This window comes from Sceloporus occidentalis, unplaced genomic scaffold (genome assembly GCF_023333645.1).
Source record: "Sceloporus occidentalis isolate IW3139 unplaced genomic scaffold, rSceOcc1.0.p SCAF_13, whole genome shotgun sequence".
Lineage (NCBI taxonomy): Eukaryota > Metazoa > Chordata > Lepidosauria > Squamata > Phrynosomatidae > Sceloporus > Sceloporus occidentalis.
This window is the reverse complement of record NW_028316993.1, coordinates 15,637,188-15,659,322: the sequence shown is the minus strand read 5'-3', so window position 1 is coordinate 15,659,322 and position 22,135 is coordinate 15,637,188. Positions and strand designations below refer to the sequence as shown.

Sequence of the window (22,135 nt, the reverse complement as noted above, 5' to 3'; positions counted from 1 at the left end):
TAGCGTTCTCTTCCAAAAAGCCGTACTTGGACTTCTTGGTTAGAGAGGCATCCTGGCGAAACGTCAGGCAGGAACTCTTCTGGAACGTGGCCACATAGTCCGAAAAACCCACAAAAAACTATGGATGCCGGCCGTGAAAGCCTTCGACTTCCCATTGCATTAATTCTGCAGTGTAGATGCAGCCTCGAAGGTGGTAAGAAGAAGAAAGAGGAAGACCCCATAAACAATCAAGGAAGCCACAATCCTGAGTCTGCAAGATCTGAGCAAGGTGATGATGTTAACAACAACTCTTGTCTGGATCTCACATATTGGCACTCCAGCTTTTCAGGCCCTGCGAAACCACACAGGATGCAGTGGGCAGACAGAACGGTTTCCTAAACACTTTCCTCCTTTTTGGAGCTGACTCACATCCTTTCTTCATTCCTTTGTGTTCCACATCTAGCTAAGATCTGATAAACCTTGCAGTGCAAATTCTGCTAAATATGTCAGCGAGGGACGGAGGGATGAGATCAGGCCTGCTAAAGGAAGGAACCAAACATATCCCCAGTCTGAGGTTTCAAGTCTGGGGGTGGAAAAGTAGAATAATAATAATAATAATAATAATAATAATAATAATAATAATAATATATTTATATTTTGCCTCTCCCTACAGATCAAAATGCTTCTGTGAGCATTAAAGGCCTTTTAAAAGAGCCATCCACAATGACTTTTTTCTTTTTGGAGGCAGAAGGGATTGAAAGTAACATTGGAGAAGGGTAAAGCCTAGGGAGTTATTTCTGTAACGTGTGTCCTTAAAACCAAGCCCATTTAAAAAGTGATGTTTCTGTCTTCTTTTTTTAAGGAACAGATTCTAAGAGCATTCCTTGGGTACAGTTAAAAAATAAATAGCCTCTCCTATCTGGGTAAGTTTATGGTACAGTCAGGCTTCTGCATCCATGGAGTTTTTTTTAATCTACGGATTCAAGCATCCATGGTTTGGGAATATTATACATACATACATACATACATACATATTTCAAATAGCAAGCCTTGATTTTGCCATTTTATACAAGGGATGCCATTTTATTATGCCGTTGTATTTAATGGGACTGGAGCATCCATGGATTTTGTTATCCTGGAACCAAACCCCAGCGGATACCAAGGACCCACTGCATTTCCTTTCCTGACTTGGGAAGCAAACGCGCAGCTAGGTTCGCTTCCTCGATCCACCTAGGACTCTGTGCTTTGCACATCGCAGCACAATGTGATCCGGTTTGAGCTCTCCTCTGTTCATACGGTGGCTTTGATTCTATATGGATCAATGGAGGAGAGGAAAATAGTACTTGGCATTTAGGGCTGGACTGGATAGCCTCCTTCTTCCCCACTGCCCTGTGATGATTCTATGACTCTTATTTCCTATGGGAAATTCAGTTTTACATACATGCACAGATGCATCTCCCCATAGCCAGCTGCCGCCTCTGCACAATTGTAAGGATTAACCTCTGACACGGGGGTAGGGAGAGAGAAAGACCAGAAAAGGAGAGGGAACATTAGATGCATTGCACACGCCAGAGAGGCAGTAAGAAACGTGGGGCTCCTTAGGAGAAAGACACCAGGAAAGGACAGGATCCAGACCACCCTGGAAGGGTAAGAGTGTGGCACACAGCTGCCTTCCTTAAAGTCTTCTGGTTTGGTGGAAAATACTGATGGGAAAGATATGCAGTTGCAACAAGATGTTTGAAAAGGTCATATAGGGTAAAGTGACATCCCTTGAGCGACATTGACTTTCCTGCTCCATTCAAATACTTGAAACAGTTACTTTTCTGGGTCACAATTCCCAAAATCCTCCAGCTAGTGTGGCCAGTGGTTATGCTGGGTTGCAAATTCTGGACACTGGTCCAGGGCTGGGCAATTGCGGAGGCTAAAGGACTCTTATCTAAAACGCCTTGGAGGGTTGTACAGTTGACTCTGTATCAGCGGATTTTTTATCCACAGATCCAAGCATCCTTGCCTTGAAAATATTTAAGTTGTGTGTGTGTGTGTATTCCAAAAGCAAACCTTGATTTTTGCCTTTATACAAGGGACACCATTTTACTCTCCATTGTATTTAACAGGACTTGAGCATCCATGGATTTTGGTATCCATGGGGAACCAAACCCCAGCGGATAACTCACTGTACCTCCACATTGTATCTCCTTCAGGAAAAAATATTACTAAGAATATCACCAAGAAAAACCCATGACAGAGTTGCCTTAGTCGGGAATGACTTGGAGGCACACAACAGCAACGACAAAGAAATCAGAGCTTGGAAACATTTGTTTTTGGGCGACTACAACTCCCAGAAGTTCCCAGCCAGCACAGCTGATGCTATAGTCCAAAAGAAAACCCCCACAACCAACCAAACCTGACCCTGCTTAACCTCCAAGATCAGACAGGATCTGTGCCTTTAGAGTATTTTAGGACCATTGTAAGAGCTTACTGTCATGGATAAAAAATAATTGGTTCCTTGTCCAGGTTTAGACAAACTGAGTTTGAGCTGGAATAAAACAGATTCCTGTTTTCTCAGAGGTGTTCTAACTGTGTATATATATATATGCTTATATGTGAGAGAAGGGGAACATCACTTCCAAAGATGGTGAACGAAGAAACAGGGAACAGGATCAATGCCCTTAATTCTGCCAAGAGCACTTTACTTGGTTCCTTCTCTCCTTGGACTCTTTTTCATTCAATAAGAAGTTGGAACTTGACCAACAGGTGCCTGAACATGTTAGCTTTCCTCTTCTCTCCCCGTTGCGTTACCCTTTTATGTCATGTCTTTTGATATTACAGAGGCAGTAACTGTCTTGGTTATGATGGGTTTTAGGTAAGTGGCTCTGGGGGCCTTTGGTATTCACTGATCGCATTTGAGCTCAAATATGCTCTTAACTGCCTTAAATAATGGGCTTTAGTTCTTTGAGTTGCAAAACATGCAAACACCGAGGGATGAATACCTAAAAGGTCCTATTGTAAGGACTAGTGTTTCAATCAATTAATGCTTTATAAGTGGAATCCCCTCCCAACATTGGATGACAGTATGCATTACTTTGAAGTCACAGCTTTCACGGTCCATGTGTCCGCCCTCATTTTGAGTCAAAAGAAACCCCTCTCCCCTAGCTGATGTCAAATCTTATTCCTTTTATGAGTAACAACTCATAAAGCAGTAACAACTGCTTCCCACCTGCCTGCTTTATCCTTGCAGCAGAGCCCTAAGCTGGTGGGGGGGAAATGACTCAGTTGGGATAAATGAACCACCAAGAAACATGGCAGTCATTTGTTAGCCAGCGGACACCAGGTTTTGAGTGTGTCACTAGTCTTATGCCTACAGAAGACTTTCTGGAGGCGCATTCTTGACACAGAGACGTGTATCGAGGGACTCTTCTGGCTGCCTTGGGTAGGTAAGAATGACAAACTGAATGAGCATGGCACTCATTTCTATCCTAGTTGTGTGTGTGTGTGATCTGTCCTTGACTTGGCCCCAACTCATGGCGACCCTGTGGATGAGACATCTCCAAGACCCTCTGTTCTCCAATGCTTAGGTCTTGCAGATTCATATCCATGGCCTCCCTGGTTGCGTTTATCCATCTGGCATGTGATCTTCCTCTCTTTCTACTACCTTCTACCTTTCCCAGCGTTATTGTCTTTTCCAAAGAGTTGTGCCTTCACCGTGGCTTCCAAGGAGTCTTCAGGTTTGATTTGATCAACAACCCATTTGTTTTGTCTTTCTGGCTGCTATGGTATCCTCAGCCCTCTTCTTCAGCATCAAATCTCAAACGACTTGATTTTCTTCAGCATCCAGCTCTCTTATCCGTACATGATGATGGCGAATACAATGGCTTGGGTGATTCTGGCTTTAGTTCTCAGTTGTATAGCCTTATACCTTAGGATCTTATCTAAGTCTTTCATGGCTGCTCTTCCCATTCCCTAGTCTTATTTCTTGACTTCATTCTCCATTCTCATCAATGTTTGATCCAAGGCAAGGGAACTCTTTATTTAAATTTCCTCCTTATCTAGGCTGAATTTGAATAATAATAATAATAATAATAATAATAATAATAATAATAATATCTTGTTAATTAGACATTAGATCCTCCATGGTCATCATTTTTGTTTTCTTTAGTTCAGCATTATGCCTGCTTTTGTACTTTCTTCTTTGACCTTCTTTAGTAATTGTTCCAAGTCTGTGATATTTTTTGTTAGTAATATGGTGCCGTCTGCAGAACTTAGATTATTTTTCTTATCTTCACTCCTTCTTCTTCTGAGTCTAAACCTGCGCTTTGTATGATATTTTCTGCATAATATCAGAGTTACCTCTTGTCCTAAGTAAAGATTTGTCAAGAGGGCTCTCAAATGTAGTGGCACTCCCATTTCTTTTTTGAGAGCAACACACACACACAAACACATACACAGATATATATTGCTTTCCCTTAGAATTTGTTTCTCCAACAGGGTTCCACTACAGTCACCAACTTTAACATTAAGAAATACAGTGGGCCCTTGGTATCTGTTGGGGTTTGGTTCCAGGACCCTCTGCGGATAACAAAATCTGTGGATGTTCAAGTCATATTAAGTGCAATGGCATAGGAAAATGGTGACCCTTATACAGAATGGCAAAATAAAGGTTTGCTTTTTGGAATGTATATATTTGAAATATATTTTCAAACTGTGGCTGCTTGAATCCGTGGGGGGAAAAAATCCATGGATATGGAGGGCTGAGTGTATAGACTTTGCTTCATTGCCTGGCTCTCAAAAAAATTGGAGCATAGTTTGCTGAAGTGGTCCTATGGTCTGAAGAAGGGAAGGTTTTTTTTCCGCTTCTCTGATTCTTTGCATGTCGGTTTCTTAGCCAAAGAAGACAGTCTCCTCGGGTGGATGGGGGAATAGAGAAGAAGGGAAGGCACTTGGCCAGGCAAGAAGTGGCAGCTCCCCTCCCACCCCCGCCACAGTTGTGCTCTGTGGTTTGGCAGGGGAGACGGGGATTATAGCAGGTGACCCAGTGTGGCTAGCCAAGGAGTCACTTCGGCCCACGACCGCCTAACCAGTGCTAAGCCTCAGCAGCTGCTCGTTGGAGCCAGGCACTCTGTCTCCAGCGATGGGTGGCAGCTCTCTGAGGCATCTCCTTGCAGCTGTGCTGCTTTCCGCTCTGCAAGACGTTTCCGGGCATTAAGGAGCGATGCAGACTGACGGCAAGGCTTAGAGAGCTGGTCAGAAAGTTGCAGATTGATTGGAATGTGAGTAGCTATTCCCTTTGATTATACCTCTTGTCCCACTAAGGATGGCAAGTCTGTGTCAATGGTCTGCCTGGAGTGTGCAGCTCTGCCAGCTATATTTTCGTGCACCTTGTTCCTCTGTCTCTCTGCATGCACCTGTACGCACCATCCTTTGCATTGTTACTGGTCTCCCTTTCTTCTTGTTTCACAGTGACATCGGGATGAACAATTCCACCAATGCAGGGCTTGGGGGTGGCCACTGCCATCTTAATGATCCTGTGCAGTTCATCCTGGTGCCAGCCGTCTATTGCCTGGTGCTGTGTGTGGGATTGCCGGGCAACGTGGCAGCCCTGCTTGTCTTCTTACAGAGCGGACGCGTGCGGAAGGCCATCCGCATCTACCTCATCAACCTCACCTTGGCAGACATCTTCTTCAACCTCACCCTGCCCTTCTGGATCCCCTACTACTTGGCAGAGGGGCACTGGGTTCTACCCGAAGCCTTCTGCCGCTTGGCTGGGGCCACTTATTATTTGGCTACCTACAGTGCCATGGCCTTCATGACCCTCATCAGCTTGAACCGCTACTGCACGGTGGCCAAGCTGGAGCTGGCTTTGAACAAGCCCCCAGGAGCAGTGGTGGGGTGTATCCTTGCTTGGGGACTGTGTGTGGCTTGTGCCGTCCCCTCCTTGGTCACACAGCAAACCCACCAAGCCGAAGAGATCAGCACAAAATGCTTTGAGCAACATACGGAGCGGAGGAGCTATGCTTATGCCATGGTGGTTCTCTTTGCAGTCTCCTTCCTGGTGGTCTTAGGAGCCTACGTGTCCATCCTGAGGTCCCTCTCGGTTGCCGCTGGCCCCTGTCGAGGTGGTCATCGGCGGCGGGCACAGGTCATGGTGCTGGGAATGCTTTTGGTGTTTGTGGTCTGCGTGGCACCCTACCACCTCTCCCTGGTACCTTGGGTAGCTGACCGGATGTCCAGTCCTCTGTGCAGCCCTCCGTCATTTCTGGACAACCTTCACATGCTCAGTGTGGCTCTCTTGAGTCTCAACAGCTGCATCGATCCACTCATCTACTGTTTCTCTGTCAAGCGCTTTCGGACAGATCTGTGGTCAATAGTACAGAGGGTCACCCACTGTTGCCCATGCCCCTCGGGACCACCACAGAGACCTCCTCTACCACCACCACCAGAAAACAGATTCCCACCCAACTTCAGGTCGTCTTCTTTAACCTCCTCATAGCTTGGGTTTGGGGAAAGGATTGTTTAGTCTACCATCGGGATTCCCAGACCTTCGAAACTGGCCCTAGATTTCTGGGCCTATACTCTCTTCTCTGGTTCTCAGGGTGAGAGGGAGGAATCTCAGGCCAAGAGCATTGCCTATATTTCCCCACAGTGAAAGATGAGCCAATGCCTCCTAAAATTTAAATTAAAAGCAAGAGAAAGGCAGGGACAGGTCCCAGAACCCAAACTCTCTTTGGTAAGTAGGAGCAGTCAAAAGCATGTTATCCTGCAGCAATAACCATCTCCCATTTATCCCCAAACCCAAAGGTCTGGATCCATGGAGGAGTGTGGGATTTCGCCTTCAGAACCATAGTACCTTCTAGATTCTCCAGACTACAAATCCCATCATGTCCAACTGCATTGTGGTTGCTAGGTGCAGTAGTACAAGCCATCCAGAGGACATGTATGTAGAACAGTCAGCCTTCTTGGTTAGGCTGCCAACTTGCCTGCTTTCCCATGCCAGATGTTCGAAAATCCTTTGTTCCTATTGAAAAAATGGAGGTGAGATTTCAAAAGTTACCCAAGCTCTCGGTGTGCCTCTCAAAGTACCACTCTGGGGATGGAGTAATCAAAGAGCATTTTCTTTTTAATAATTACTGTTGTCGTCGTCATAACCATCATCATCATCATCATGATCATCATCTCCAGTACGGCTAAATTCATTACAATAAAAATGGAAACCACATGTCACTGTACACTATTTTTGTTTGTTTTAATGAGTATTTTTGTTTTTTTAAATGAGTTTATTTTAATGAGTATTTTTATTTGTTTTAATGAGTGGAAGTACAATCCTTTATGCACAGAATGAAGACCAAAAGTTCTTGGAGGAGAAACAAGTAGAACAGACCGGGAGGAAGGTGGAGGGAAAGATCATGGAACAAAAGAGTCCCACCAGATTTTTGTATCTGTGTTGGCAAAACCATTGTAGAAAGTACATCTCTGAGCCAATAGGCCCTGTTAGTGTTTACTCTTTTCCAGATTTTTATTTGAAATTGGGTCTTGAAAAATGGACAACCTTTTAAAACTCCAAATGTTGAGTTGCAGCTCCCAGTGTTCCTCACCTAGTTGTGCTGGGTAAGGCTGCTGGGAGTTGCAGCCCGACAACAGCTACAAATTTCCCCTTCCAGCGTTTGGAGAAACATTATTTTATTTTATTGAGTGCTTAAGAAACATTAAGGGCCGTTTCTTTGCATTTGGGGTTCATGGAAAATATGAAAGTTGCAAAGCTTGGAATGCATGTTTATGGGGAGGTACGTGTCTCCAAATTGAGCTTACTTTAATGGCAAAAGTGTATCGGCTCACCGTCCTACGGGTATAATCCTCAATAGGTTTACTCAGAGGTCGGTCCTAGTTTGCTGAATGCAACTTGTGAATGATAAAGCCTTGATTTCCTGCATGGCAGGGGGTTGGATTGGATGGCCCTTGTGGTCTCTTCCAACTCTACGATTCTATGATTCTAAAGAATTGGATTTGTCAGAATTATTGCAATAGGAAATCTCTCTGGGGGGAATTCCTTGTAAAAGTGTTTTTATCCTTGTAAAAGGGCACCGCCGTGTGGCGAAGCAAAAGAGCAACCAAACATTTTGTTTGTCTAGCAAAGAATTAAAGATGGCCTGAAAAGACGGGGGTTAAAAAGGGTTGTGTATGTTTTGGTACTATGGCAGAAACAGCCTCAGAATAGGGATCTCCTGCAGGTCTTTTCCTAAGTGTCTTTTCTCACACCGTTGTGGTTGTTTTAAAAATGGTATTGCCCTGGATGCCTCTGTGGACTGAAGGGCACTTCATCAATATAGCTTTAATAAATAACAATCATAAACAGTGCTACAGTGGTACCATAATTTACATCTCTATGGTTTTTTACATAAAATATAAATAAACTATCCCAGCAATCCTTAGCTTTTGTGCTTGTTGGTCACCCAGAATCCTCTGGTACAGAAGTAACGTTAAAAGTCCAGCTGACGAGAGATGAAAAATATTTGTTTAAAATCACTTCCATTCTCTGACCTGAAAACAGTTGGATGGTGCCTTGGATTCCAATGTGGTTTTCCCCAGCATCCATTGGTCCAGAGGTCACTGATGGTCCAAGCCCTGAAGGGTGGGATGGGAGGTAACATTCCCAGAATGCCAAGCAGTTCACAGTCCCTGACTCGGGTCCGGTTCTGACTTGCAAAGGGGTGGCCCAAAGCAGTGTCTGTTGCATGTCTTTCTTGGGCTCTCGACTGCTGAGACAGAGTCTTTTGCAAGTCAGTGATGAAGCGTAGGGTATAAGAAACAACCAAAGACCCCTCTTGAAAGGTTTTTCACAGTGCAGTGTGGAGCTCCCTGGAATGAAGCCTCAAAAGGTAGCACGTAGCACGCTCCACTAAAAACATGCTGGTTGGCCACCAAATCCTTGCTTTAGGCAGGATATCTTTGCAGGCATCCACCTTCAGAGTTGGGCAGAAGCTTGGGTGAACGTTTCTCCGACCATTACTTAGAACTTGCTACATTGCCGGGGGAGCTGGGATGATGGTGGTTGGTAGTGGACTGGGCAATGGTGAAGATAGGAGACTGGATGGGCGTATGGGAGAATGAGAACTTTGGAGAGCACCCAGGAGGTGGACAACCGTGGTGATGCAAAAGGGCAGTTGTGCTGGTAGCTCCTATGTCAGTTGGGTGGTGAATTCATGCTAGGTTTTAATTCCGAATTAGAAGGACCTTTAATGCCTGAATTAAGATCTGGAGTAGGTTCACCATCCCATTGACATTGACTCCAGTTACCATTGACAAAAGGTGACCTTCAGCAGTTGTGTTGGTAGCTCTTATGTCAGTTGGGTGGTGAATTCATGCTAGGTTTTAATTCCAGATTAGAAAGACCTTTAATGCCTGAATTAAGATCTGGAGTAGGTTCACCATCCCATTGCCATTGACTCCAGTCACCATTGACTTTGGTTCTCCTCAACCTGCCAGCCATTTCCTCAGACCCAGCAACTCCTCTCTTTAATTCTCCCCCTTCATACCATTTCTTCTATCCCTCCTAACAAGAAAGAGATGCATGGTGATGAGGAAATACAAAGTGATACGTCCAGCCCTTAATTTGTCTCTGGTATATAGGTGTGATTCCTCACAACCAACCCCGAGAAATATTACTAATATCTAAAAGGTTTTATCTCAACATTCCTAAAAGAAATCTGTTTTCTTTGCCTGAGCAAGACCTTCCAAACCTATTTCAGGTTGTTGTTGTTGTTTTTTTTTGCTTTGGGATGAAATTTGATGGTGATTTAGAGGTATGTGGAATCTCCTCTCTCCTCTTGAGAAGTTTAATAAAATGGCTTGCAATTCTTCCCTTAGTAATTCCCCAAGGATGTTGCATCTCAACAGATTCCCACAGACTTGCCTTGTGTTAGGCACAATGTGACTACAACTCTACTCTCAGCTTTCTGGTATAAATAAAGACGTAAAGAAATCAACTTGGTCCTGAGCTTGCCCTCCCACATCCCCTTGTCATACTTTATAAAGCCATGCAATTGCTCTAGGCCTTCATGTTGGATGTTTTTGTGCATGCATGCATGAACGAACGAATGAATGAATGAATGAATGAATGAATGAATGGGGCTGCTATGTTCATTTTTGAACCCCCCTCCCAGGCTGGTAAAGTGCTGAGAAGCCAAGAACTTTCAAATTTCCATTCCTCAAGACTATTTGGGTCTATACCACAGACAAGAGCTAGAAACACTTTGGGAACCCTTTAGAAAAACCCTACATGGGGGAAATCACTCGTATTATTGGAGAGGCATGTTCTCTCACCGCTGGCCCAGGCCTGGTCCAGAGGAAAGGATCTGGAACATATTCCTAGAGCAATAGGACTTTTTAAAACCTCCACAGTGGTTAGCAGGAGCATAGCTGAGTGCATAGAGTCTCCAGGGCAAAAAGCACAAATGGAGTCTCTCAAATGTGGCTGCTTGTGCCATTTTGTCTGTCACCAAGATCAAAGAGCAGCAGGAGGCCATCACTGGCTGGAGACCAGGAGGCAATGCTTCTCCCTGTCCAGTGGTTGCCATGCCAGGGTCAGATATTTGAGTTTTGGGGTGTTAGAGGGTCTGGGACCCTCAAAATGGCATTGGGGGCTGCATGTGGTCCATGGGCCACAATTTCCTGACCCAGGGATGCATGGAAGCAAACAAGGTTAATGGACTCCCCGTGATTTTGGCAGCATATACAGTACAGAAGAGTAGTAATTCTTGCTGAAATTGCTTAGTGGGTGGAATGACCACTGTTTGAAGGGATGGCCTTTGCTGAGCAAAGGAATTCAAGATACACCTTTGTGGTGAAATTATCTATCGGGACAGTTGGAGGGTATGGTGGACAAGGCTTGGAAGAAGACCTCTTGAGTGGAGAAGTCGGAGATTTCGTCTGCATCCTCTCTACTTGCCAGCAGAGGGCTGTGTTGCATTTCTTAATAAGGCATGGCTTTGCTGCCTTTAACTAGATGGGTGCTTAATGGAAACAAGAGCTTGTCTAGTGAGCATGAGAAGGTTTACTGCAGGAGGAGCTCTGAGTTCCTTCCACAAAGCCAAAAGAGGATAAAAGGGGTGGGTTGGGGTGCAAGATCCCATGGCGGCTGAATATTTGGAATCTAAAATAACCTGGAGAGCTAGCGCGGTATAGTGGTTTGAACATTGGACTAGGACACTGGAGACCAGTGTTCAAATTCCCACTCAGCCATGGAAACTCACTGGTTGGCCTTGGGCAAGTCATGCTTTCTTAGCCCCAGAAGAAGGCAAAGGCAAAGCCCCTTTCAACAGGCCTTGCCAAGGAAACCCCATGATAGATTCACCTTGTTGTTGTTGGGTACTTTCACGTCATTTCCGACTTATGGCGACCTAAGTCAATCCTGACAGCCAGCGTGGCGTAGTGGTTTGAGCTTTGGAGGATGCCCCTGGAGACCACAGTTCAATTCTCAGCTTGGCCATGAAACCAACTGCGTAACCTTGGGCAAGTGACACTCTCTCAGCTTCAGGGGGAGGCAGTGGCAAACCTCTTCTCAACAAATCTGGCCAAGAAAACCCTGATTGGTTCATCTTAGGGTAATCGTAAGTTGAAAATGACTTGAAGGCACACAACACACAAGGTGACCCTATCATGGGGTTTTCTTGATAAGATATGGTCAGATGAGTTTTGTGCCCTTGCCATCCTCTGAGGCTGAAATTTGTGACTTGCCCAAGATCACCCCGTGGGTTTCATGGCTGAGCCAGAAATGCGGGTCACCATAAGCTGGAAAAGAGGAAGGCACACAACAACAACAACAACAACAACAACAACAACAACAACAACTGTCTACTCTCTTGCCACACATTTGTTCAAGATCACCTTGATGGTGGACTCCTTGGTACTCCTTTTGTTAACTCTTTTATCATTTGTTCTAAAATAAGATTGTGGGACTAAGATTGTGCGTCTCTCCAGATGTCATTCAAACCCCACTCCCATCAACCTTATCTAGTATGGTCAATAGTCAGGCATGATGGGAGATGTAGTCCAACAACATCTGGAGTAGCCAGCCCAGTTGTGAAAGGAAGAAAAAAGCACCAGAAGGAGTAGCCAGGACAAAGATGGGCCTAGTTCCAGTTTACAGGATCTGCTGGTTTCTTCCTAGAACTCCAAGATTTAAGTTAGTTCCATTTAAATGTAATTGCTTATTTATTTTAATTTTAATGCAATTTAAAATTAATGCAGCGATGTTTAATTTAATTCGGTTTTAATAGCGGATTTTGTTTTGTGTTTTAATCATAACATATTTTTTTACAAAAAGACAGTATTTCTGTGAGCTAATTTGCGTCTCGTTGTGAATCCAATAAATAAACAGCTAAACCTGCCAACTGCTCCAATTTTTCTTTATTGCAGAAGCTGAACTGAGGGAACACATTGCTACTATTGCTAAAGGCCTGGGATTCAGAAATCCTTGGTGGCTTTCTGGAGATCGCCAAAACATCTTTCTCCTAATAGATCCAGATCAACTAAGGTCCACATTGGTTTACAATGCCCATCATCCCCAGGCAGTGTTTCTTGACTCAGCCTCCCCGAAAGACAACATCCCAAAGTATCGGATTACAACTCCCTCTATCCGCCACCAGCATCAGTGGGGATGATGAGATTTGTATTCCAAGGCTGAGAGAAGTCTGCCCTTGTCCCTTCTCCTCAAAGTATGAGGCTTAGGGTATGTCTGTACTGCAGATATAATCCTGTTTGACATAATTTTAACTTCCATGGCTCAGTGCTATGGAATTCTGGGCATTGTAGCTTGTCATGGAACCAGAGCTCTCTGACAGAGAAGGCTAAACATCTCACAAAACTGCAGACAGCCATAGCATTTGGAAGTTAAAGTGGTGTCAAACTGCATTATTCCTGCAGTGTGGATGCAACCTTGGACAGAGGCAAGGATCTCAAAGATTGCAGACTGAGACTGCCAGCTATAAAAGAAACACAACATCCAGTCAAATCGCTAGTGCCAAAGCGAGAAGATCTTGCATCATAGATCAGATTCCCATAGAAAGCTTGATTTCACTCTTAGAAATCCAAATTTCGTGTCGCTCAAGTCATCTTCTTAGCTCCACAGTCTGAGACCTCTGCTATTGTTACCTTCTTCGATAAAGGGAAAGCAGAATGTTTGTTCCTCCCTTTCCTGCTAAACAAAAGGGAATAGTATACTGGCTTTACTCTTATTTATTTTAATATTTAATCATTTTGATATGCTATTTTTTTGTACACAATCTTGAGCCACCAGAGGGTGGGTATAAAAAGATTAATAATAATAATAATAATAATAATAATAATAATAATAATAATAATAGCATTAACCATCGAAGATACAAAGCAGATAAAATATCTTGCACTGGGCCCAACTGAAGGTGCGGTCGGAAATATGCACGCTTTTGGGTATCTCAGAGCTCTGTGCCAGGGCTGTATAAAAACAAGGGGCGTCCAAGGAAGAACGTCACAGCTTCCAAATCTCACAGCTCATGGAAGACGCCAACCAGGCAAGGGCATCGATGGATTTGGCCGAATCCCTGACTGTGAACCAAACAGCCTGCAATAATAATAATAATAATAATAATAATAATAATAATAATAATAATAATTTATTTGTATCCTGCCTCTCCCTGTATTGGATCAAGGCGGTTATATTGGATCGATCCAGGTATCTGGATAAAAAAATCCTCGCATCCAGAAAGATCTTTAGAATAGCCTTTACCTGGCATGATATATATTTTTTCTGTGTGGAACTTTGTGTTTCTTGGATAGAAGATCATTGAACGATATGAAGCAGTATCGTTGAGACGAAGGGTGGGGATGCTTGGAAGAAATGGGACAGGAGTGTGGAGGGAAGAGAGAAAAAGCCCTTTCCTACAGTTTTCTTGGAGGAACAAGGGGAACATGACCCTTCCATTGCTTCTCCAGGCCTTTACATCTCTAGGTCAGAAGCTGGTCTACACAAAGGTCTACAGACTCCAAGAACCATAGTAAGTCCTTTCTTTGCCCTTCCATGTTGTATTGGTCTCAGTCCAATGGAAATGATCAGTCTCAAATGATGGGTCTCGGTCCAAAGGCTACTCCCATTTAGAGTAGGACCACTGATTCCATGGGATTTACATGAGTGTAGACTTAGCTTTCAACTATTGACTCAATGGGTCTGCTGTATCTGGAACTAACATTTGTTTTTAGGTTGGAGTAACCCTTGGGAACATGCATGGTAGTGGTTTGAATGTTGGACTACAACTCTGGAGACTAGGGTTTGAGTTCCGGGTCAATCATGAAACCCACTAGGTGACCTTGGGCAAGACACACTCTCAGCCTCATTGGAAGGCAATGGCAAACCTCCTCTGAACCAATCTTGCCAAGAAACCCCCATGATAGGTTTGACTTAGTGTTGCCATAAGTCAGAAATGACTTGAAGGCACACAACACACACACACACCTCATCCCTTGCAAGCCAGGATGATGTATTGGTTTCAGTGTTGGACTAGGACTCTCGGAGATCAGGGTTCAAATCTTCACTCAGCTGTAAAAACCCACTGGTTGACCTTAGGCAAGTTATAGCCTGAGAGGAAGGCAATGGCAAACTTTGCCTGAATAAATCCCATACACTGTAAGCCAAGAAAACCCCTAAGTTATAAGTCAAGAGTAATAAGAAGCCCTTATCCCAGGGATGCTACACTGATCTTTTTGGGTCACAATTCCTTACCAAGGACCCTGACGACTGATGCTGAGCCACTTTGAGTCCCTATGTCAGGAGAAATGCGGGATATAAGATAATAATAATAATGATAATAATAATAATAATAATAATAATAATAATGGGAGTTGAGGTCCAAAGCTTCATGCAGGCCAAAGATTTTCTATGCATTCCTTATCCTACACAATGCATGACAAGTCTTCTGCCTCCATGATGGCACATTATTGCAAAAGTGGCAACACAACGGCATGAGGAGAGGATGCTGGATCGGTCTTTTTCATACTACAGAATTATAGCCATGCAATGCCACTTTAACTATCATTAGGCTGCATCCTAAGAAGTCCTGGGATTTGTAGTTTCTTAAGGCACCAGAGCTCTCTGGCTGAGAATTCGGGGGGGAAAAACAACAACCCACAGTCCGTCATAAAGTGCAGATTCCAGGATTCCATAGGATGGAGCCATGACTGTTAAAGTGGTATCATAGTGCTATAGCTGTGTGAAGCGAGAGACTTGACTTTACCATTTTGAGAGGTTGCTCTCTGTTCCTTATGAACATTCCTTTTTGAAAAGTTCTCCATGGGTGCATATAAATCATGGATAAATAAGCTCCTTTCAAGAACTCTCCGATTAAGTCAAGCATACGATGTGCCAAAGCACCTGCCTTGGATTGATGCCCTATCTCATTTTACTCCTCCATCCTCTGCCCCTTGCAAACCTGGCATAACCTGAATCAGGACAGGAGCAAGGTAATATTAGCCCGCTAAGCATTATGTTGATACATGTATTTTATTGTTGATTTTATTCTCTGTTGTAATCCCGCCTCGATCTGCAGAGAGAGGTGGAAATACAAATAAAATTTATTATTATTAGAGCCAGCATGGTGTAGTGGTTTGAGCATTGGACTATTACTCTGGAGATCAGGGTTTGATTTCCAGTTCAGCCATGAAACCCACTGGGTGACCTTGGGCGAGTCACACTCTCTCAGCCGCATTGGAAAGCAATGGCAAACCTCCTCTGAAACAATCTTGCCAAGAAAACCCCATGATAGGTTGGCTGGGTTTCTTGTTTTATGGATAGCTCCCTCCGCCAAATCTACCTTTGGCTGACTTGCATTGTATGTTGTATGTTTTTAATGGAGATACATATATAAAACTTAGCACATTTTTGTGGTTTTATATTTTTAACTTAGTAGGTTTTTAACGATTTTAGATTTTTAACTGGTTGTATTAAGGACATGTTTTCAAATCGTGTTTTAAAAATTAAATAAGTAAATTAAAAATAGCGTTTGGTCACCCCTCCCCTCCCGGGGCTGTATCATTAAAAAATTCACATTAAGCACCATCAGCAACAAAAACTGTGCTGCACCATGCTGAGTCCAATTCTACAGCAACAGAAGCCCAGTTTATTTCCATTCACTGACAATCACATCATTGCCTTGCTTTTCATTCCATGTGGAAATCAAGGTGGCAAGGAAGGTACCCCCGTGTGGTCTCCCCTCCAGTCATTAAACAGACTCAACCCAGCTTAGCCTCAAGAGGTAGAGGCATCAAGTGACTTCAGATAATGATGCACAATGACCTGCAGAAAGGACCAGAGCTTTGAGAATGTTACATTTGGGGACTACGGCTTCCAGAATCCCCACTGGCCATGCTGGCTGAGGATGCTAGGAGCTATAGTCCCTAAAAGCAATTGTTTGCAAATCTCAGGATATAATGCATTAAGATTCATCAGTGGAAGATGAATTCAATACCAGATGCTGGGCCTGGTAGTGAAGAAAGCAGGGCAGGGGGTGGGATGGTGTCCAATACCAGCGGCTTGGCTCCTGAAAGGTTTACTCATTCCCTTGCCCCATAAGCTATAAAGCCCTCTATGGCTCAGGTCCAGGTTATTTGAAGGGCCATATTCTCCCTTATGAACCTGTCCCTGTTTTGAGATCTTCTGGGGAGGCCTGATTCTCCACCCATCAACCATTCGGTGAGAACATGGGACAGCTCTTTGTGGTATAGTGGTTTGAACATTGGACTAGGACACTGGGAGAGCGGGGTTCGAGTCCTGACTTGGCCATGGAAACCCCTTGGGTGACCTTGGGCAAGTTACACTCTCTCAGCCTCAGAGGATGGCAATGGCCAACCGCCTCTGATGAAACCTGCCAAGAAAACCCTATGAGAAGTTTACCTTAAGGTCGCCATAAGTTGGAAACGACTTGTAGGAATGCAACAACAACAGCAGCAACAACAACAACAACCTCAGGGTCTGGAACTCCCTTCTGCAAAGAGACGAGGCTGGTGCCCTCCTATTATCTTTCCACGAGCAAGTAAAATGCTTTTTTTATTCTGGCACGTCTTTGAGAATTGATTTTTCTGGTGGAAACTGGCCTTGTATAATGCTCTAGACTTTTATTTGTTGCTCTTCTTGTTTTACAGTCGGCCCACCATATCCATGGATTCTTTATCTGCAGATTCAACTGTATTAAAGGGTTGCGGCATTAGGAAGGTTGAGAACCACTGATCTAGAACAGTCTTCCCCAAACCAGTGCTATCTAGATGGGTTGGGCTACAATGCCCACAATCCCCCAGACTGTGTGGTTGGTTAGGTTGGGGTTGAGGAAGGCTGATCTAGTCCAATTGCTTAATACAACCCGATCCAAAAATTTAAAGATATGTGCGAACAATTCAGGGCAGTGGACTCAATGGGAATATGTGCGACACATTGAAGAATATTGGGACATGACAGGGGAATCCCAAATTGAATACTTTACTCAGTCATGACCCTTGGTGGATGGCCATCAGCAATTGTTGTAGCCAAGTCCAATCCTACATAGGAAAATTGAAGTTGCCTTACACTGCGTAAGGATATTGGTGCATCCACCCTAGTATTGCCAACTCCGATTGGCAGCAACAGCTCTCTAGGATTTCAGGGAGGTTTCTTTCTGGTCTTATCTTGAGATCACTGGTGATCTCCTTCCCCAGTACTAACCCTGCTTAGCTTTTGAAATCAGACAAGATTTGATGTGTTCCGGGTGGTTAATGTCTGGTTCAAAGGACTGGATCAAATTGTGTTAGCATTACAGACAGAATCCTGTTGGGGCTTATGCTGGTCAAATCCCATTATGACATTACAGAAATATTGCAGAAGGAGGTAATCTAGACCTCCTTGCACCAGTTATGGAAGTGCAGTTGTAGGCCTCATTCCCACTACCTTTTAAATCGGATCGTGAATTGGTTTGAACCGGTTCAAACGACCCTGGTTCCCACTTAATCCAAATAGCTGAAGCGATTCCGAGAGGGGGGCCATGCTCCAGACCCATTTAACCCACGTCTTTTTCCCCAATAAATTGATTCCGCACAAGTGTGAACCACAAGTGGATCAGAATCAATTCAAATTTCCCCTTTGGCTGGCTGGAACCGAATCATTTTGAATCGATTCATTCGGGGATGGGAACCACAAGTGGGTTATTTTGATGCCAGAAAATGACAGAAAATGTGATCGGGGCAAGTGTAGTGTAAACCACGATCCAATGTCAAATTGATCCATTGATTCGGATCGCACGCCGGTTTATCTGTAAGTGGGAATGAGGCCGTAGTCTCCCGGGTGTAATTCCCCACCCTTACCGCTGGCCAGCAACAACGAGGGAGCATCCATTGCGTAGTTCCACATTGCAAGAATCACTTCTCATGCTACAAAGATATCCTTAAACCTTCTAAATTCCAGGGTTTCTTTTCTAGGAAACTTCCACCAGCTGAGATCTCACGAACCTAAGTCCTTTATAATCACGTTTGTATTGTTTTTAATTGCGTTGGTTTTTTAATTTGTAGGCCGCTTTGTGCCCCAACTTTGGGGACAAAAGCGGGATATAAATAAATATAATAACAATAGATAATTGTAATCCAATTCTCAACAGGAAAGGGTAGAAATGTATGCTGTCTCTTTCTTCATGCAGGTTTTAAATAGGAAAGAAATGTAAGAAATATATAGCAGTTCTTTTTCAACCTCCTCTCCAAACTGTGTCCCTACCTGGAAATCCTGGGACTCCTTTGTGAGTAGATCAATAAAGGCAGATGTGCTTCCCTGAATGAAAACTTGGCCTTGCTCTAGGTCAGTTGCCCCACTGTCTCCTGAAGCTGGGGAATCTCCAGATGTATGAGACTACAACTCACATCAGCCCAAACCATGCTTGGAGACAGTGGGACTTGCAGTCCAACACATCTGGACCAACTTGGGAAAGGGGCCTGGCCAGTTAATAGTGAAGGGTCGTCAGTGCTTGTGAATAAAATGCACATGTTGGACCATTTTCCAGCAGTGTTTGGAATGGTCAGGGGTACCATGGTGGAGAGGTGAGTATGGATTCATGTTCCCTGAAAGTAGGATGTTGTAAAAACACACTGCTCTGAGTTAAATGTGTCAGGCCATCCCCTTAGCTTTTCCCCTTACGATTTTGTCACCTAGATTCTTTAATCCATCATCATCATCATCATCACCACCACCACCACCACCACCTTCCATCCCTCTGTTCTGAGTCTTTGTAGCTTTGTTGGGCTAGACCTGAACACAGCACTCACCATGCTACTGAACAGAGCACAATGATGACTTCTGGAGCCCTGAATGCTACACTTCTGTTGGTAGAAAGTGATCAGCCAGTGGCACAGGGAACTATCAGACTCTGGACCCCCAAAGGCTTTCTGAGGCTCTTGCCATATGAACATTAAAGTGGGCCCACCACCATCAATGGGCTAGTAATCCATGGCTTGAACCACCTGCAGATCATCATGCCCCATATTATTCAATGGTGGGGGCTGCACACTGATGTGCTGATGTGGATGCGTGCATATTGCCACCCATTGAATGATATGGGATGCACCCATCTGCTTTTTTCTCATCCGCTGTAGAGCCTGGAACTGAACCCCATGGATGGGAAGGGTCCACTGTACCTCCAAGGCTGAAGAAGTTATCCATATACTGTTTTTTTGTGGGTTTTCCAGGCTATGTGGCCCTGTTCTAGAAGAGTTTATTCCTGGCATTTCACCAGCATCAGATGCTGGCGAAACATCAGGAATAAACTCTTCTAGAACATGGCCACATAGCCCGAGAAAGCCACAAAAACTATGGATCCCAGTAATGAAAGTCTTCGACTTAATCTCCATGCACTATTGAGTGGTGACAGGTGGCTCCCATGTTGGTGGGGATTGTGAATCTGCTCTAGGATTTCATTGATATAGTAAATGAGCCATCCAAGGTACTGAATCTGATTTAGGTTTTGTGTTCAGCACCTGGAATAGCTCCTTGGAAGTTCAAATTAAAACTGAGATGGGGTCCACCACCCTGACAAGGGAAAGCACCAGCTGTCACAGGTCACCCGCCACTCCTTACAGAACCAGCTCAAGGGCCCCAAATCCACTCCAAGAAGTCAACCCATCACCTTCACCACAAAAGAGGCAGTCATGCTTGACCCACAGCCCTCGGCCTGCCAGCCTTTTGGGACTGAGAGGTATAGTGCTGGCAGCCCATCTCCCTACTCAACCCATATGCGTGTCTCTGTGTGAGTTTGCATGTGGCGATCTCGGCATGTTTTGTGCGTGTAGGGGTGTGGGGAATTGGCCTGCTGACCTGGCAAGGGGTGGGTTGGGGGTCTCCTGAGGAGACGAGAAGGCTCTCGCCATCAGAAACACAGCTGTGGTCTTGGGCAGTGTCTGCCCTTTTTCGCTTATATTTATAGAAGTACATATACATAATATATTTATATATAAATATTGATGGGCCTAGAACCCATGGATGCGGGAGGTGGGGGGCGCAGGGATGTGGAGTTATTGATGGGGGGCCCCGAGCCTGCAGGACAGTGAGAAAAGCTCATGGAAAGGGCTTGGTTCAAGGGGGAGAGGAGCGAGGGAAGAGGGGAGAACCGCTCACCAACAGAGCTGGGGCCAAAGGTTATAAGAAGAAGAGAGTCAGAGGAAGGGAAGAGAAGGGAAGGAGGAGAACGAGCTAGCTGGACCAGAAGGGAGCGATTTGGCACAGGCCAATCCACTCCAAATCCTGCTCAAAGTGATACGCGAGGAAACCAGATCTCCGCTTTTCATGTCTGTCTGGCATCAAGTCCATGGATTGCAGGAGTTTTTTTAAAAAAGACTATTCTTATTATTAATTTCCTTTCTTTCTAAAGAGACTGTGACAAGGCCTAGCGTTGCCCTCCCTGGAGAGGTGGTGGAACGCACAGACCGCGGATCACAGTGTGTGCTGAGCGTTCGGCCTGTGCAGGAACTGGTCGGAAAAGACGCTCCCCTTTGGCCTTTCACAGTCTGGTCTGGGCTTCTGGGATGTAGATCTCAATGCTGTCCGCACTCTCCGTGGCTGAGCTCTGGCGAAAAGAGGCAGCGCGCTTGGCCGCCAAGAGCCTCTTGCGGGCCTCCTGCCTTTGCCGGTCAACGGAGTCCAGGGAACGGTCCTTCACCGGGTGGAGCCGGGAGCGTGGTGGCTTCTTTGGTATTGGTGGAGGTACCTTCTTTTCCTCCTGGCAAAAGGAAGAGAGAGGGCATTAGGAGGAATGGAAGACCCTGGGGAAGAGGAGGGAAATGTGAGGTGATTCTGAGCAAGGAGATCCTGCTGATCTGGGCACCTGGAGGAAGGAAAAGATACGCTCAGTTTGAGAACATATCCTAATTTCTTCTCCCTTGCAAGCTGAGAACAGTGGCTTCTTTATCTTCTGAATCACCTTCTCCATCTTTCCCTTCCCTTTCAGAAAGTAACACCAGTAGTGACCTCTCCTAATACAGTGCACCCTTCCCTTACATGAGGGATCCGTTCTGGGCCCCCTGTGTATGGAAAATACTGTGTATGGTAGAGCCCCATTGAAAACAATGTGCTTGTGGTGCAGTGTAATGTGTGTGCTCACAATTGCCTCTTCCAGTGTGTGGCTTTCAGTGTATGCTGAAAGCCAAGTATGGCGCACCCATACAGTGCGTATGACATGGGCACACTGTAGTTACTGGAAAGTGGGAGGATGTGGAACTGCATATGTAGAACATGTAGAATCTTAGCAACAGACGTACATGACAATTACGCTTTAGCAATTGCAACAATGCATCCCTGAATGGGCACACAAGTGTGAAATCCGCCATTCCAACTCTCAATGCATATCTGCTTGTGCAATTTGCAACGGTCAGAACACAAATAACCTCCAGATGGATCAAGGAAAGGGCTATGAAAAGATAAAGATACAAAAGAAAATGTATTCGGGCAATATTCAAAACTGTTTATTGTGGAATCTGCTGTTCTAATTTGTCCTTCTATGCCAAATTGTGTGTTGGTCATTTTGACATTTCTTAAACAGTCTTGATTATTGCACGAATACATTTTTTTGGGTATCTTTATATTTTCATTGCACTTTCCTTGATTTATTTGGAGACTACAGTATTTTGTTCTGAC

General features: G+C 44.6%; 2 protein-coding genes across 4 annotated transcripts in view; one reads left to right on the top strand and one right to left on the bottom strand.

Moving 5' to 3' along the window:
• The first annotated feature begins 5,419 nt into the window (after positions 1 to 5,419).
• Positions 5,420 to 7,154, top strand: LOC149305062 (platelet-activating factor receptor-like). Its single transcript, XM_089479370.1, has one exon. It carries the CDS (start codon positions 5,447 to 5,449, stop codon positions 6,464 to 6,466), a length of 1,020 nt encoding a protein of 339 aa, XP_089335496.1. The 5' UTR covers positions 5,420 to 5,446; the 3' UTR covers positions 6,467 to 7,154.
• Positions 7,155 to 12,328: 5,174 nt separating this feature from the next.
• Positions 12,329 to 22,135, bottom strand: part of DLGAP3 (DLG associated protein 3) — a 185,153-nt gene continuing 175,346 nt past the window's right edge. For all 3 annotated transcript variants that reach the window (XM_089478250.1, XM_089478252.1, XM_089478251.1), the window contains exon 12: positions 12,329 to 21,221. In XM_089478250.1, the coding sequence (XP_089334376.1) occupies positions 21,003 to 21,221 (219 nt within the window). In that variant the 3' untranslated portion in view covers positions 12,329 to 21,002. The remainder of the gene's footprint in view (positions 21,222 to 22,135) is intronic.

Excerpts from the sequence above, each read along its gene's own strand:
- LOC149305062 (XM_089479370.1), top strand. The coding sequence starts at position 5,447 with ATGAACAATTCCACCAATGCAGGGCTTGGGGGTGGCCACTGCCATCTT.